This window comes from Typopeltis vanoorti, chromosome 5 (genome assembly GCF_054136105.1).
Source record: "Typopeltis vanoorti isolate ZY-2024b chromosome 5, IOZ_Tvanoo_1.0, whole genome shotgun sequence".
Taxonomy (NCBI): Eukaryota; Metazoa; Arthropoda; class Arachnida; order Uropygi; family Thelyphonidae; genus Typopeltis; species Typopeltis vanoorti.
This window is the reverse complement of record NC_143553.1, coordinates 76,302,623-76,320,412: the sequence shown is the minus strand read 5'-3', so window position 1 is coordinate 76,320,412 and position 17,790 is coordinate 76,302,623. Positions and strand designations below refer to the sequence as shown.

The 17,790-nt window shown below is 35.9% G+C and overlaps 1 protein-coding gene across 2 annotated transcripts in view; it reads right to left on the bottom strand.

The window, feature by feature from the left end:
• Positions 1–17,790, bottom strand: part of LOC150106553 (uncharacterized) — a 197,162-nt gene that overhangs the window by 148,791 nt on the left and 30,581 nt on the right. For both annotated transcript variants that reach the window (XM_090392528.1, XM_090392527.1), the window contains exon 3: positions 15,575–15,682. In XM_090392528.1, the coding sequence (XP_090248654.1) occupies positions 15,575–15,682 (108 nt within the window). The remainder of the gene's footprint in view (positions 1–15,574; positions 15,683–17,790) is intronic.

Sequence of the window (17,790 nt, the reverse complement as noted above, 5' to 3'; positions counted from 1 at the left end):
TTTATAATATTGTTGAATTAAAATTCAGCATACTCAGTTCTTAAGTGCCCTAGGATCAATGGTGCCCCTGGGCTATAGCCAATTTAGCCCAATGGATAAGGAGGCCCTGATCATTATGCAGGTGTTGCAGAAAAAGAAAATGATGTGGATGGTATAAAGAGAAAAGTGATCAAGCAAACTCATGAGTAGTACAGAGTTCAGGCAAAAAAAGGTGACCTGCATAGTAAGGAAGGCAAAAGCAGATTATGAGAAGAAATTAACTGAATAGGCCAAAGAAAATCTCAAAGAGTTCTTTTACTATGTGGCAAATAAAAGGAAGATAACTATGGAAGAATAACTTTAGTAAGTGCTGATGGTATCAAGGTGATAGAAGCAGACAACATAGTTGAGTTACTCAGTTAATCATCCAAATGAGAATACTGAGTTGATAGATGTGACAGGAACTGATGTTGGATTAGAGGTTGATGAAGTAAAAATACTTAGGATATTGTTAAATTTTTTATATTGGTTTTAATTCACAAAACAAGAATAATAAGAAAATAAATAATATTTATTTACTCATCTGTTGATATTTTGCTGATGTTGCTTATAGAGATGCTGGATATAAGATGCTATATCCAGCATCTTCAGAGCACAAAAAAGTTTGTCACAGTACACAAACAGCAAAAACTAATTAATTATTGCTGTTCATGTACTGTGAATACTGCTGTTTGGGAATTAGAACTAAAGTCCTAATTGACATCATCTATTGCTAGATAAGAAAGAGAGAGTTTAACAAGTATTAATTTGATCTTAAAATTATTGTCTCCCAGATTTTTGGTATGTTACTATACTTGTTGAGGTTTCAGAAATGTGTTTGAAGCTGTTAGTGATTCCAAAAACAGCCTCTTTGACTTATAATGACTTCTGTTTTCTTATATCTGATCCTGTGTGAAGGGTTATCCAATGAATGGTCTTCTAGTTCTGAAGACCATTCACTGGATGGCACCAAACGTATATTTTTAATTTTTTTTATTTTTTTTGTTCGCGAAGGCAGATGTCAACAGATATTCCTCTCTGTCCATAGTAAACCTGGTTACAAGTGGGACACTTCACACATTCCTAAATGTGATAAAGGAGGGGAGAGAGAGAGAGAGAGAGAAATAGTTTGTCCTTAGGTGCATGGATGAGGGTTGCCAGTTTAATATATGGTTTAAATGTAGTGAGAAACTGATAATTATTAAGTGCTCTGGATATCTTTTCAGTTTGTTCCCTGAATGTATGGGATAATAACAATTTTTGCTGTCAAAAATTGTTATTATCCCATATTAGGCAAGTAAGGGGATTTAGTGTGTGTGTGGGGGGGGGGTATTTAGTGTTTTTTCAATTTTTGGAGATTATAGCCATTGGCTAAAAAAAGGAATGTCAAAGGTAGGTGAGTTCAGTGATAAGAGCATTATCATTGGAACAGATAGCTCTGTGAGTTAGTGTTTTTTTAGGATACCATATTGTTGATCTGGATAGTGATTGCTTGTGTAAATATCTTCCAGTATGTGTTGATTTTCTAAAAATAGAAAAAGATAATTATTATTATTATTATTATTATTATTCAGGCCTCCATGGAGTCAAAAGACTCATCGTGGGAGGTCCTTCCTAAGAACATAAAGTCTGTCAAGACTCAGTGAGGGGAGATCCCCCCTAAGAAACACAAAGTCTATCATACCACCCCTTAAACTCATTGACCGTTCTCGCTCTCACCACTCCATCAGGCAATGCATTCCATGGTTCAACCACCCTCCACGCAAAGAAACCACTCCTCACCCTCTTGCTCACAGTTTCCTTTCGTAACTTCCAGAAACCATTTGGAAGACATGTGATTAGTGTATCTAGGAAGGGCAACAATTATTAGTTTCCATTGTTTAAGGGGTTGGCAATTTAAATGTATCTAATGTGCCTGAATCATGTGGCCAGATATTAAACACATCATCAGCATAGTGCAGCCAAACCACTGTTTTGAGACTAGCTGTGCTTGTGGTTCTCTAAATGTTCTCTGTAGAAATTGGCCAAGGGTAGGGGGGGGTGAGTCCATAGCTGTCCCATCTAGTTGTTGGCATATTTTTTCTTTACAAGTGAAATAACCAGTGTGTAATGGAAATTTGAATAATTCAAATATGTCTGGGAGAAAATGTGAACTTTGAGAAATCATGTGGGATGTGAGAACTATAATTTTTACTTGAAGAGTGGTAAATGAGTGGAATGAGTTGCCAGATTGGTTGCAAGTACTTTTGTCTGTCAATGAGTTCAAGGAGAGAGATAAATAGATATTGTCTATATGACAGATATAGAACTTTCAGACTCCATGGAGATGCCCGAGAAATAATAACAATAATAAATTTTCTTACTCCACATAAATTTATATGCAGTTCGCTACCCACCCTACTAGACTTTCTTATTCTATTTCCATATTTAATTTGTCATCTTTTTTGTCTTTTTTATTTTCATACCAAATCTGTTATGACAATTATTCAATTTAGTTAGTCCTGAAGGCATGTACTTGATTTAGTCAGACATATATATAACATCATCTGCATAAAGTAAAGTGCTGGGTTTAATCTTCAGTATCAGTTTTAATACATTTTCCTTCATTAATACAATTCATATAAATGATGAACAGTAGTAGAGAGAGATGGCAGACTTACACCTGATTTTACATCATATCATCTTCCTGTAATTCATTTCAAAGTGCATGTAGACTTACAACTTAAGTATAAGCTATGTGTGCTCTGTATTATCTCCCATTTACATCATATATAGGAAATACATGAACAACATTATATGATCTTTAGCATGTAATGTTGAACAGCTCTTCTCTTTGCATCTTATCATATACCTTTTCCAGATCTAGAAAATTTAAATCTTTGTTACATTTCCAGGATTTTGCAACTATTTGACATAAATTAAAATTATGGTTCTGACAATTCATATTTGCCCTGAATCCAGCTTGTTCTTCCACAAGTTTCTCTTTCATATTTTTTTCTCAGCCTGTATACTTGTACACTCTCTGTCCAAAAAGAAACCGAACTTTTGATAGAAAATAAAACACGGACCAATTATAATTATTCAAATCATTTATTTCAATCAATATACTCTCCCTCAGCTTCGATACAGCATTTGGCACAGTCAATTAATTTGTTAAATAAGTTTTTTAAATTGGTTTTTGGGATACTGTTGAGGGTCATGGTTACTGCGGCTTGAACATTTTCAATGGTGTCATATCACTTTCCTTTCATAGGCAAATGAAGTCGAGGGACGAGAAAGAAGTCACAGGGTGTTAAATCAGGTGAATACAGTGAGTGATCCAACACACAAACTTGGTTTTTGCTCAAAAACTGTCTCACAATGTTCAAACAATGAAATGGTGCATTATCGTGCAAAATTGACCAGTTACCTGCATCATGATATTCATGTTGTACGCGATGAATTCTCACTATCAATTCCTTCAAAACTTCGAGATAAAACTCACCATTGACCATTTGGACAGGTGGAATGAATTCTTTTGGATAATGCCCTTGGAATCGTAGAAACAAATCAGCATTGTATTTCCATTTGACTTCTCCAAGCGACTTTTTTTCAGATGCCCCTCTTCTGCTGGTCTCCACTCAGCACTCTGGTGCTTTGTTTCGGACTCACATAGTCAAAGCACCATGTTTCGTCACTAGTAACAATCGTTTCAAGGAAGTTTGAGTCTTTACGAGCGCTTTTAATGAGGTCATCGCAGTGTTCAATTCGATACATTTTTTGGTTGTCAGTCAACTTTGGGGAACAAATCGCAAATTCAATTTACGAAGGCCCAAACTCTCAGTCAAAATGTTGTGCATAGTTGATTTTGGATTCCCCCCAATTCATCTTCAATCAATCTCATGGATGATTTTAGGTTTTCTTTGATGAAATCACGCACTTTTTGGATGTTGACTTCGCTCAGTCCAGTTTTTGGATGGCCCGGCTTTTCGTCATCCTCAAGCATCTCACGACCACTTTGAAATCACTTAATCCACTCATAAACTTGAGTATGGGATAAGCATTCATCACTGTATGCTTTTTGAAGCATTTGATGCGTTTCAGTAAAACTTTTACCAAGTTTAACACAAAAGTCAATTGCAGCTATCTGTTTGAAACTCATTTTCTGACCGTTCGTCAAAACACACTGTCATCACTCTTGGCACTATAACTCGGCTTCTAATGAAACAAATGTCATAAACAGTTGATACAACACTAATGAAGGTTGCCGCTTTCGACAACAAAAAGATACAACAGGCGGCACCACTAGTTTCTTCTATTTTCGAAAAGTTCAGTTTCTTTTTGGATAGAGAGTGTATATATCACAGCCAGGGCCGGATTAAAACCCATAGAGGCCCTAAGCACCTAAAAGATTTTGGTGCCCCATATATATGTAATTCAAAATAGAAACAATAATAAACCATAAAATAAATTTTTATTTTTCAAAATGAAACAAAACTTATAGTAAGATGGAAAATAATGTTTATTTTTGTATACTTCAACTTTATTTAGATGTGAAAAGTTTTCTCCTACTTTTTTTAATTGCAAAGTCTTTGATCAGATCCTCAAAATTAATCTTACGTAACACATCTCCTTCTATACTTAGTAGAGATAAGGCATTCAAACTGCCTTGTTGCATAGTTGTTCTGATGGGATTTTTAATATACCTCAACTGAGAAAATGAATGCTCAGCGATTTGTGGCCATTAATGTTAAAAATATACGAAAGGCAATGTCTACATTTGGAAAGGCACACTCAATATTGTCTTCTACAATTATTTTATAAAGTTCAGCATGATTGAATCTTGTTTTTACATTTTTTGTTGCACTGAACTTATGGCGCACATATGAGTGAAACTGCTGAAGCTCAGCTGAGAAATTAGTGTTCAAGTCCTCTGGGTAAGCATCAATCAGCTTTTGACAACACTGAAAATATCTTTCAATTTCAGTAGATGATGAAGTCACTGAAGTAGCATTATGTGGCAAGTCACTTAGAAAAGAAAATCTCTCTGATATTTCTTTGTATCTCTCCTCGTCTTCTCATCTCAGTTTCAAGTTTGTCAACAATTGTGTAAAAGGTGGTGATACTAAATTTATCTCTGGCATTCAGATATACTGGAGCATCTCCGTCATTGGGTATCTTCTTTCTGATACATTTGCAAGTTTGAGCTGCCTTGTAATCAACATCTGGTAGCACTTCATTTTCATATCTTTCAAATTCATTTCGTGAAGTACACAATTGGTCAGCTAATGATCCACACAGATCTGCACATGTTTTTAAGTTGACATCCTGATTCTGTAGAACTTGGTTTACTCTATGAAAATTTTGCAAAATCTCATCCCAAAAATTCAACATAAAAACGAATTCTAGCTCTAGCATCTTATTTACAATATTATCTGCTTCTCTTCTAGTGTCTTCTTTTTGTGACTGGTCTTCAGCTATACAGTCTAACGCTTCTAAAATTTGAAGGAAAGATTTCAAAATTGCTGCTGTTGCCATAACATGTTCCTCCCATCTGGTATCAGAGAGAGATTTTAGGACATTTTCATTTCCAATAGAACCTTCAAGAATTGTCCATCAGCTGTTTAGGCTGAAAAAAAAAGGTATAGAGCAACCGCACTGTAGAGAAGAAATTAACCGCCTCTTGACAGCAGTCAACAGTACTTCGGCCTACCAAATTTAGTGAATGAGCTGCACAGGGCACATATATAGCAAACTTGTTTGCTTCTAAAATTTTTTTGCTGTATCCCCTCATGATGCCCAGACATGTTAGCAGTGTTGTCATAAGACTGACCCGTACATTTTGAAAAGTTTAGCTGACAAACTTTACAAAATGTAGGGGTCAGTCTTATGACAACACTGCTAACATGTATGGGCATCATGAGGGGATGCAGCAAAAAATTTTAGAAGCAAACAAGTTGGAAAAACAAATTCAGGACTGCAACACCTGATTTGCCATTTCCTCACTGGTATGGCTTTTCATTTCCAGAAAGGTTAAAAAGCGTTCAATAGGCTGTCCATCTTTTAAGCACCTAAGTACAACACTTAACTGGTCGATATGTGACAGATCTGGTGTTGAATCAACTGACAAACTAAAAAACCAGAAGATTTTACTTCATCAACAATAAGCACGTGGACCTTTTGAACCATCAGTTGAATGAATTCCTCACAGGTGGCTTTGGACAGATAAGAAGGATTTCATTTGCCACAATTTCCATATTTCGCAATGTGACCTGCTAAAAATGGATCAAACTGACTTATGAGCTCAAGCAGCCCTAAAAAGTTCCTATTTTGCAATGATCCAAATCTTTCTTCTGTTCCTCGAAAAGCCAAGCCATGTTCAACTAAAGTAATGACACGCCTCAGGACATGTTCCCAGTAATCACACTCTTCCTGAATTTGTTTTTCCAACTGCTGTCCCAACCCTACACCTTGTCTGCAAGTTAAGTATGTTAGCATAGAGTCTCGGTGAGTAGTGCTTTTTTCATGTTGATCAATTACAATAGTATTTCACCAGTCACTGAACCCTTCTTTTGTAACAGAATGTGAGAAATTTTTAGGAGCAAACAGTTTACAAACAAAACAATAAACTGATCCCATTGATGGTGAATACAATAGCCATTCTCTCTTGTATTCCTCAACATCGGCTTTTGTCCCAACAAAAAGTTTCTGCAAACAGTATCTTACTGGTTTGTCACTACTGAAATGTCGGTAAGACTTGTCAAATGGCCCATTGTGATGTTGACAGTCACTGGGTCGAAAAGCAGTCCAATAACCCCCGTCATCAGCAGAGAAATCAAGCCACAACCCTGGATCATTTGCTATATTTACTTCATCTTTTGCAGACTGAATCATTTCACCACCATCACCATGGCCCACTAAACTTTCATTTTCAGCAATTATTTCAACCTCAGAATGTTTTGTAAAGCAACTTGCATCAACATTTGCAGTAGAGATATCAAGAGAATTTACAGATAAAGTGAGGTCAGTAGTGAGACATGTGCTAGATGAACTTGCTTGTGACACCTTGATAATTCCAACATCATCATATTTTGATTTTGAAGTGATCAAAGTGGTATTTGTGTCCACTTCTGATGACGGAGATTGGCTCTGATCAGGAATTGGTATATAATGTTGTGGAACTCGTGCGAAGAAATCAGTCAGCTTTGCAGTCTTGGAATCTAATACCAAAGTCTCCTCTTGTTTCTTTTTTTTGATAGTTTTTGCTTCTGTGCACCACTTAACTGAACATGTTTCATCTTGGTTCTTGTGATCTGTTAAATACAGAAATAAAAAGATTATTTTGTTGAATATTAGGTGGCAATCAACACAGTTACACATATCACAGGCAAAATCATATGAACAATTTAATTTTCGGCTCACAGCTGAATCGTGTGCTTTAATTAACTCTTATTTTACCAGAGTCGCACTTCTGCAACAGCTAGGCCTTTTACCGGAGGCATGTTTCTGAGACAACCACGTGATTTGTTTTATAATTGCTTCTGGAGTCTTTTATAAGACATAATTTATTAAAACAAGACCTAAAACAGACAGGAAAATAAAAAATAAAATGGTTATGTTAATTATAAAAAATTACCTCATTTGACACAATGGTAGTTGCCAGAAAGCGAAATGAGCAATAATATGGTGTAAACGAACCATCATGCACGTGGTTAGAGTTTTATTAGGCCTTCTACACGTCATTATTTATTGAAACAAAGTAGGTAACAGTAAGAAAAGATAAAAACAATGAAAAACTAATTAAAAGTTAATTTAAGTTAAATTCGTCATCTAACTAAAGCAGAAATTCTGTGGTACCCCCCCCTTTCCATGATGCCCTAAGCACATGCTTATTTTGCTTAATGCTTAATCCAGCCCTGATCACAGCTGCAATATTTAGTGGGGAAATCCCTCAAGTGATGGGATAAAGAGGAGCAGGAGTTTAAGCAGGAAGGCAGATGTGAAATAGAAGTCAACAGGAAGAATTATATAGTGAGTTGTTGTTATAAGCCAGAGAGCATGAAGGAAGATATGGAAGGCATGCATTGGTAAATTGGCAAAATGATGCACTTTATAATAATTATAGGGGAGGATTTAACTATGAGGATAGAGACTGGAAGGAGGAAAGGTCACATGGAAGGAAGGAAGGAAATAGAATTAATGCAGTTCTTAAGAGATAATTACCTGAAACAGAATGTGATAAAGAGGATAGTTTAAGAGCAATAGACTAGTGAGAGCATAAAAGGATTTGTCCTAACCAAGGTAGTTTATTTTGTCTTCAACTAGGAGACAAAATAACATAAGGCATGCCACTTGTTCACCTTGAAAGTAATCATTAAGTTACTCAAGTATTTCTTCTGTTGCCTCCCTACCATAATCATTCATTCATGAAAGTTATCCTTCTATATTCAGTCTTCTTCTTATATATTCTCCACAATTTTCTTTTTTTAAAGTTTTTGTGGAGGGTATATAAGAATATTGACTACAGAAGAATAATTCTGATGAATACTGATGATAGGGAGGCAACAGAAGCAGAAAAAACAGTTGAGTACTGAGTGACTGCTTTGCAAGGTTGTATCATCCAGGTGAAGAAGTGAGGGACAACTGATGTGAGACTAAAGGTAGAATAGTAGATGCTTAGGATACTGCAGAATCTTAATGTGAATATGGATATAGGATTAGATGAAATGTTAGCCAATATTACAAGAATGTGCAAAGTTACTGGCAATGCCTCTGACTACGTTGTTCAATTTAAGGCAAGGTCCCAAGAAAGTGGAAAGAATGCAAAATAGTTAAAGGAGATTCCAAGACAGAGGTAACAAATTATAGACTATCAGTATCTTTAGAGTGGTCGTTAAGATAATGGAGAAGTTTCTGGTCAAAAAACAGAATTTCACCTAAGGGTGAATGGAAATATGATGATTTTCTGAAGAATAGGTCTTGCCTGAATAATTTATTCACTTTTTTAAAATAAAGGAAAGTGCTACACTACGATACTTCCAGGTATGTTAAATGTCCTTGTAAAATGATATTTTGCAAAGGCATTTAACAGAATACCACATGGAAATCTAATATGTGAATTGGAACAAATGGGGGAGGATATGGAGCCTTGTTTAATATTCAATATCAGGTTTAATATATTTTCCTTCATTAATACGATTCATATAAATGATGAACAGCAGTAGAGAGAGAGATGACAGACTTACACCTGATTTTATATCAAATCATCAGGATCATCAGGTGTACAGGATTTTATGATAGTACCACATGAAAAGTTACATCATTACTAACTTCTTCCTATCAACAACTTTCCTCCAGATTATCCTGTTATCTGTCCTAATCCTGTAGCTTCCTCTCTTTGAGGGTTGCAGCTGATTGCTAGGGATATAATGACACAAGGTGGCTTCCCATTGCCTTCCTTCCTTGCCATAAGTATTTATGACTGTAGCTGTGTGTGTGTGTTCACAGGACCGTTTACCTGTTTTGAGGGATGAAAAACCCAAGTTACTGGGAGAAAAAACCTCCACCTCCATATGAGACTGGTTAAACTCACCTTTAGTCTAAAGAGACCAGGTAAAGGTTCCTCATGTCACAAACAAGAATCGAACCCAGATCTTTCTGACCAAAGGGCTTCATCTATACTGGATTGGCTACGGAGGCTCTGTCATCTGTCAGCATTCCAATATTATCAGATCTTATATTTTTGTCTTCCAAGGCACTTTTTACTGTGTCAATACAATACAGAATTCACCTACATCTGGGTCTTTTTTTTGCAAAAGGTATTTTTCTTGACAAAGAACACTTGATTAGCCAATCTTTCCTTTTCTATTCTATTTAAGTGGCCATACCACCTGAGATTAGCTCTGCCACATTCCTGAATGTTAATAATGTCAAATTCTTTCCTAATAGCCTCATGTTTAATATGATATTGCCATTGATGCCCTCTGTTCAGTCCCCCTAATCTTTCTCAAAACTCCCACATCTGTGGTCTCCAGTCTTTAATCAATGGTTTTATTTCTAACCCAGCTATCAGATCCTTACGTAAAAACTAGTTTGAACATTGTCTTGTATACAGCTAGATTAGTGTTTTGACTAATCTCTCTCCCTCTCTCTCTCTCTCATTCCAAATAAATTTATTCAGTTGACTTCCTACCATAAAAGCTTTGTGAATTCTGCTATTTCCAAATTTAATTTGCCATCTTCAATAAAAATTGTGCCCAAATAGCTAATATATTTTACTTGTTCCATAGGTTCTTTATTCAAGATGTAATTGATGTTTTCAATGTTTCTGCCTATTGTCCTTGTCTTTTTTTAATGCTGATTTTCATACCAAATTGAATTTCAGCAGTTATTCAATTTGGTCAGAAAATCCTGCAGACTTGTCCTAGATTTATTTAGGAGTAAAACATCATCTGCACAAAATAAAAAACTGAGACCAACATCTCCAATCTTGATATCACGTTTAATAATGCTTTCCTTCATAATGTTATCCATATAGATGACGAATAACAATGGAGATAATGTACACTGCACAACTGAATTAACATCACACTCTTCCTGTACCTCCTTTAATTCTAACTGCTGATTTACAACTCAAATAGAGACTATGTATTACTTGATATAATGTCTCATTTACACCATATAATTGGAATATTTTAAAAGCTTTCTTGTCATATGCCTTTTCCAGATCTACAAAACTTAAATACAGATCCTTGTTATATTCCCATGATTTCTCAACTATTTGTCTTAAAGTGAAAACCTGATTCTGACAACCTCTGTTTGGCCTGAACCCAGCTTGTTCTTCTCCAAGCTTCGCCTCCACAATTTTTCTTAGCCATTTCTCAAGATACTTGCATAAATCTTATCAGGAACACTCAGTAGAGAAATTCCTCTATAATTCTCACATTCAGCTTTATTCCTTTTTTTTTTTTTTATTTTACAGATGGATGCTATGAGCACTCTACTCTGAATTATATGGCATAGCCATTATAACACTTTTATATCTCCATATTTTAGCATTTCTGATCGCATATCATCTACTCCAGCTGTCTTACCACATTTCAGGTTTGTGATAGCGTTTTCTACTTCAAGTACAGATATATATTTCAGATGGAATTCCTGTTGGGCATCTTCTACCATCATGCTGTCTCTGGTCATTTCATTCAGCAATCTTTCAAAGTAATTACTGCATACATCAAGACTATCTTCATTCTCAGTTTTCAAGTTCCCTTTATTATCTATAATTCCACAGTACTCTTTTCTTCATTTCTGAGCGTTTTCAATAGCCTCCAGAATATTTTACCACCTTCCTGATATATATTTTCTATGTTCTTACCAAAGTCCTCCCATGACTTTTGTTTAGCTAATTTTACTTTTTTTCTCAATATTTCCTAAGACCACAAGGTGACTTACTTGCCAGGAACTTTTGATATGTTTTCTTTTTTTACTTCACACTGCATCTTTAACTTCCTGTGTCCACCATTTTTCTCTTTGAAGATTACCTCACGACATGCCACTCTAGCTGAATCAATCAAAGCTTTCTTTAGGGCTTGCCACTGCATCTCCAAGGTTTAGTTCTTGTTTTCAAACTCTTTCAGTTTTTCATGAATAATGTTTGTGTATTTGAGTCTACAGTTCACATCTGATAGCTATTCAATTTTGATTCATTTCAAACTTTTTTACACACCCTTCTTTTCAATAAAGTTCAATTTTATTCTGCTCAACACTAAATGGTGATCATTTCTTATTTCAAATTCTCTGTATACTCTTGTGTCCTGAAAACCACTGGGAAAACATTGCTATCAATAATAACATATCCAATGAGACTTTTCATATTCCTTGCATCTTCTCTCCATGTTAATTTGTGCACATTTTTATTTTGGAACATGGTGTTAGTAATAACTAGTCGATGTCCTGAGCAGAAATCTAGGAGGTACTCACCATTATTATTAGCTGCTAATCTTTTCACCCCAAAATGCATAACCTTACACTTTGCCATATTAAATTGACATCGATTTTCCTTAGACCAGTCCTCCAAACTATCCAAATATGCTTGCAAAATTTTGATATCCTGTGCACTCACTACTGCTCTACCCAACTTTGCATCATCAGCAAACAAGTGAAGACTTCCTCTCAGATCCTTTCCTATATCGTTAATGAACAAATTGAAAAGCAGTGATACAAGAACAGAACCCTGTGGCACACCACTAGTCACAGACCGTCTTTTGGACTCTACTCCTGAATAAACCACTCTCTGATATCACTCCATCAACCACCCTCCTATCCATCTCACCAACCCTATATCCATCCCCATATGCTGCAGTTTGCTGATTAGAATTCCATATGGTATCCTGTGAAAGGCCTTAGCAAAGTCCTGTAGAATCACTCTAAACCCATTACCCTTATCCAGTTCAGCCGTCACTGTGTTATAAAACATGAGCAAGTTACTGAGGCATGATCTACCCTTCACAAAACCATGTTGTCCCCCCATACAGTATCCCATTTTCATCTATCCAATCCTGTATTTTTCTCTTGACTAATTTCTCCAAGACCTTAACAATGATTCCTGATATACTAATCAGTCAGTAATTTACAACCGCAGTCTTGGAACCTCCTTTATGCAGAGGAACTATTTTCCCCTCTTTCCACCCCCTCGGGACTAACCCAGCCCCTAGACTCAAATTAAACAAAATGGTAAAGGGCACTGACAATTCTTTAGTCGTTTCATGTACGACTATTGTTGTAAATTTGTTTAAATTTTGTAAATTTGTTGTAAAAAAAGTTGACAAGACTGCTGTTGTAAATTACTGACCGATTAGTATATCAGGAATCATTGTCAAAGTCTTGGAGAAATTAGTCAAGAGAAAAATACAGGATTGGATAGATGAAAATGGGATACTGTATGGGGGACAACATGGTTTTGTCAAGGGTAGATCATGCCTCAGTAACTTGCTCATGTTTTATAACACAGTGATGGCTGAACTGGATAAGGGTAATGGGTTTACAGTGATTCCACAGGACCTTCCTAAGGCCTTTGACAGAATACCATATGGAATTCTAATCAGTAAACTGCAGCATTCTGATCACGAACAGAACCCTGCGGCACACCACTAGTCACAGACCATCTTTTAGACTCTACTCCTGAATAAACCACTCTTTGATATCACTCCATCAACCACCCTCCTATCCATCCCCATATGCTGCAGTTTACTGATTAGAATTCCATATGGTGGTATCCTGTCAAAGGCCTTAGCAAGGTCCTGTAGAATCACTGTAAACCTATTACCCTTATCCAGTTCAGCCGTCACTGTGTTATAAAACATGAGCAAGTTACTGAGGCATGATCTACCCTTCACAAAACCATGTTGTCCCCCATACAGTATCCCATTTTCATCTATCCAATCCTGTATTTTTCTCTTGAATAATTTCTCCAAGACCTTGACAATGATTCCTGATATGCTAATCGGTCGGTAATTTACAACAGCAGTCTTGGAACCTCCTTTATGCAGTGGAACTATTTTCCCCTCTTTCCACCCCCTTGGGACTAACCCAGCCCCAAGACTCAAATTAAACAAAATGGTCAAGGGCACTGACAATACAATTCTTTAGCCGCTTCACGTACGACACAAACTGGTATACCATCCAATCCCACAGATGTATTGACATTGAAGTTTTGTAATAGACTATTCACTTCCACTTCATTCACCACAATTCCCGTATAATCTATTGGTTCATTCATTCCTGCAATGTCACCACCTGGATGATATACTCTTGCAAAGTGCTCACTCAGTAATTCAACTATATCAACTGATTCGGTTACCTCTCTACCATCGGCATTCTTTAAAATCATTCTGCCATATACATTTTTTCTTTTACTTGCAACATATCGAAAAAAACTTCGGGATTCTCTTTAGCCTGCATGGCTAATGTTCTTTAATAATCCGTTTTTGCTTTTCTTACTACACTCGTATTAGAAAAACCTTACCTCTTTTTATCTTCTTTGTTTTGGTAACACCTATTATGTCCATCTGGTATTTATCCAATTCTTCTGCTAGTTCCATTTCTTTTCCATTGATTCCTCTTATGTTGATGGTGCCAATCTTGATCTCTGCTGATGTTGTATTGGGGTTTGGATTTCTTTATATCAAATCATCTTCCTATAATTCAAACTGACAACTTAAGTATAAGCTATATACACTCTGTATTATCTCCCCTTTACATCATATATGGAAGATACATGAACAGGAGGTGCTGACAGATAGGCTTCAAAGAGTAGTGTGTTTGGCATTGTAGAATCCAGGAGAAGGAGGTAGGTGAGTAGTTGCACCATACAGCTTTGTACTTAGACCACTGTTGTTTGCTGATGATGATAAAACTCAATAGGGCATCAGTTAATAAAGATGATGTAGAGATGATTGTAGGATGATTTAAAAAGACTAACAGTGGGAACAACAAAGGGTTATTGCTGCAGCTAATGTGGCAAAATGGAAAGTTATGCACTTTATGATGAAAAGATTACTAATTGTGTACTATACTGACAGAACTAGACTCCATAAGGGATATAGACTGGTTGACGGCTGGCAAACTACATGAAGCTAAGGATCTGGGGGGGGGGGAAGGAGTTGATGTTCGAATGTTGAAGAACCCAGTTAACAGCAGAGATGAGGAGGTTATTATTCCTCTCAATAAGGCTTTGAGATATGCACAAAAGTCCAGATTTGATCACCTGGGTTCTTGGGAATGAGAAAGTGGCAGAAAGTCAAGTGACTGATCAAGACAGTGATACATCTGTGGAATGCTCCCTATGAAGATGGAATGAAGATTTGCAGGGTTACAAAAATTGGGTGATAGGCAAAAAAGAAGAATATGACATAACTTACTAAGGGTTATATGAAGGAATTATACAGAAGTCTGGTTAAGAAGGGCATAAGAACAAAACGTTTTTCTTGGAGAGTAGCAATGAGCAGCACGGAATGTCAGAGGTGATGAATCTAATCTTTAAAGGTACCTGTGGCATGACTATAAACAATAAATTACACGATAACTACAGTAATTAACATTAATGAAATGAAAGTACAGATATTTTGTAATGAAAATACCAGTACATCATCAGTGCACAGAAACAAGCAAATCAAAGAAACGGGAATGCAAGGTACATAAAGCAGTCAGTGGTTTACCAATTAAAAACTGTTGCTGTGTGCCAGAAATTAATATTAAATGAAATTTATTACTTTCATTTCATTAAAGTTAATTACTGGTTATCGTGTAATTTATTGTTTAGCAGTGATGATTGCATTGTCAGTTAACAAGTTCAAGAAATATAATGTGTTGTGTGAATAACAGTTAAGTGTGAGCCTCCTACAATGAGGCTTCAGATTTCATGGAGATTATCTTATTATAATGATAATTTTCACATCTATCATAAATGTCATATACAATATCTTATTCCTGTAACTTTACTGTAAGAATTAAATGGTGTGATGACGGTTGTCCTTTCTTAAAAACAAGATTTAAACATAATATTCAAAACAAAGGATATAAATAACCAATTTCATGTTCTAGTAGATAAACCTGCTGCTGCAGATTTTCGATGTAATCAGTCTGCACTTCTGCCACTTGCTGCACCGGCTGCTGAGTTTTTTTCTTTCTATGTTAATTGTGAACAGAAAAAAAAAGCAGGATAATCACATTAATGATAACTAAATTACCTTGTCTTGCTAAATAACTTACACACACACAAAACACAGACTACATCACTCTAATAGACAACCTAAGTTGTTGAACATTATTCATAACTTATTTTAACAGTATTACAACACCTCCCCCTTTAGCTAAGTTTGACATGGAATGCTTTGAAACAAAATACTCACAACAGCTGCATACGAGCCTTAGTGTGGTTACCTTTGTTGATGATGTGTTTGCCATTTGGCCTCATGGACACGATAAACACAAAAGCACCACCACTACCTTAGATTCTTTTGTTACCTACCTCAACAGTCAATACCTCAAAATCCACTTCATAGTAGAAAAAGAATCTAATAACTGTTTGCCTTTTCTTGACACATTTGTCACCTAGCTTTCAAATGGTTCACTATCTTTTTCCATTTATAGAAAACCAACACACACAGGAAGATATCCACACAGAAGTCACATCATCATCATCCAGCCCAACAGTATGGTATTCTTAAAACACTAACACCGAGTGATAGGGCTATTTGTTCTAATGATATAGCTCTTCCCACTAAACTTAATATCTTTGCCATACTTTCCTGACCAATGGCTACAGCTCATAAAAAATAGATAAAATACTACATGCCCTCTTACTTACCCCTCCTAAAACATACAAGAACAAAACACCACTATTCCAATTCCCCATGTCTGAGGTACATCTGAAAAAGATAGCCAAACTAATCAAATATAACCTTCACACGACATTCAAACCAGATGTTAAATTAGACTCTGATCTGTTCTCTTAAGGAGAGCAGATCTATCTCCTGAGCTCTAAATTCCCTGACATATCCTGGAGTGTATGAAGTTCAATGTGACTGTGACTATGGACAGACGGGAAGATTTGTTCGTATCCACCTTCGAGAACATACTTTATAGAAGTCATTGCAGGTCAGAAAGATTATTTTTAGAGTTAGTCATGACTATGAAGCATTTTCCTAACCTGAACAAGTATGGTTGCATTAATTTGCTAAAAATTTCAGAGAATGTTATCTTAAGATCAACTCCCACATAGCTATAATACTTCTTTTCTACAACATTAGAGGGTGCCAAATTAAGACTTTCGATATTTTATCCATTACAGTTTGAATTGTTTCACTTACTCATTGTTACATGTTAACTGTAACAAGTGGTTTGAAATCCAGTGAGATATAAGTAAGTTAATAAACATACTTTTTTTTATAATTTCATCATCATCATCAAATTCCTGCCATGTACCCTCAAGGGGTGTACAGGATATGATAGTACTACATGAAAAAAATTACATCATTACTAACTTCCTATCTACAATTTTCCTCCAAATCAGTCTGTTACTTGTCAAGACTCCAACATTATCAGATATATTTCTATCATCTAAGGCACTTTGTGCCATATCAATCCACCTATATCTTGGTCTTCCTCTGGGTCATATTGCTGCCAACCTGGCAGAGAACACTTGTTTTGCTAATCTTTCTTTGCCCATTCTGTTTAAGTGACCATACCACCTGAGATTAGCTCTGCTAATGCATTCCTGGATGCTGACAATGTCAAGTTCTTTCCTAATATCCTCGTTTTTAAAATGATATGCCATTGATGCCATCTGTTCACGCCTATAATCTTTCTCAGGACTCTCATATCAGCGGTCTCTAGTGTTTGGTCAAGTGTTTTACTTCTGACCCAGCTCTCAGATCCATAAGTTAAAACTGGTTTGAACACTGTCTTGTATACAGCTAATTTAGTGTTCCGACTAATTTCTCTCTTATTCCATATGAATTTATTCAATTGACTTCCTACCATACCAGCTTTGTTGATTCTGTTTTCTATTTCAATATTTAATTTACCATCTTCAGTAAAAATCGTGCCTAAGTAGCTGAAATGTTTTACTTGTTCCACAGGTTCTTCATTCACAACACAGTTGACACTTTCAATGATTCTGCCTATTTTCATTGTCTTTGTCTTTTTATTGCTAACCTTCATACCATATCTATGACAACAGCTATTCAATTTAGTCAGAGAATCTTGCAAACTTGTAGCAGATTTATTTAGAAG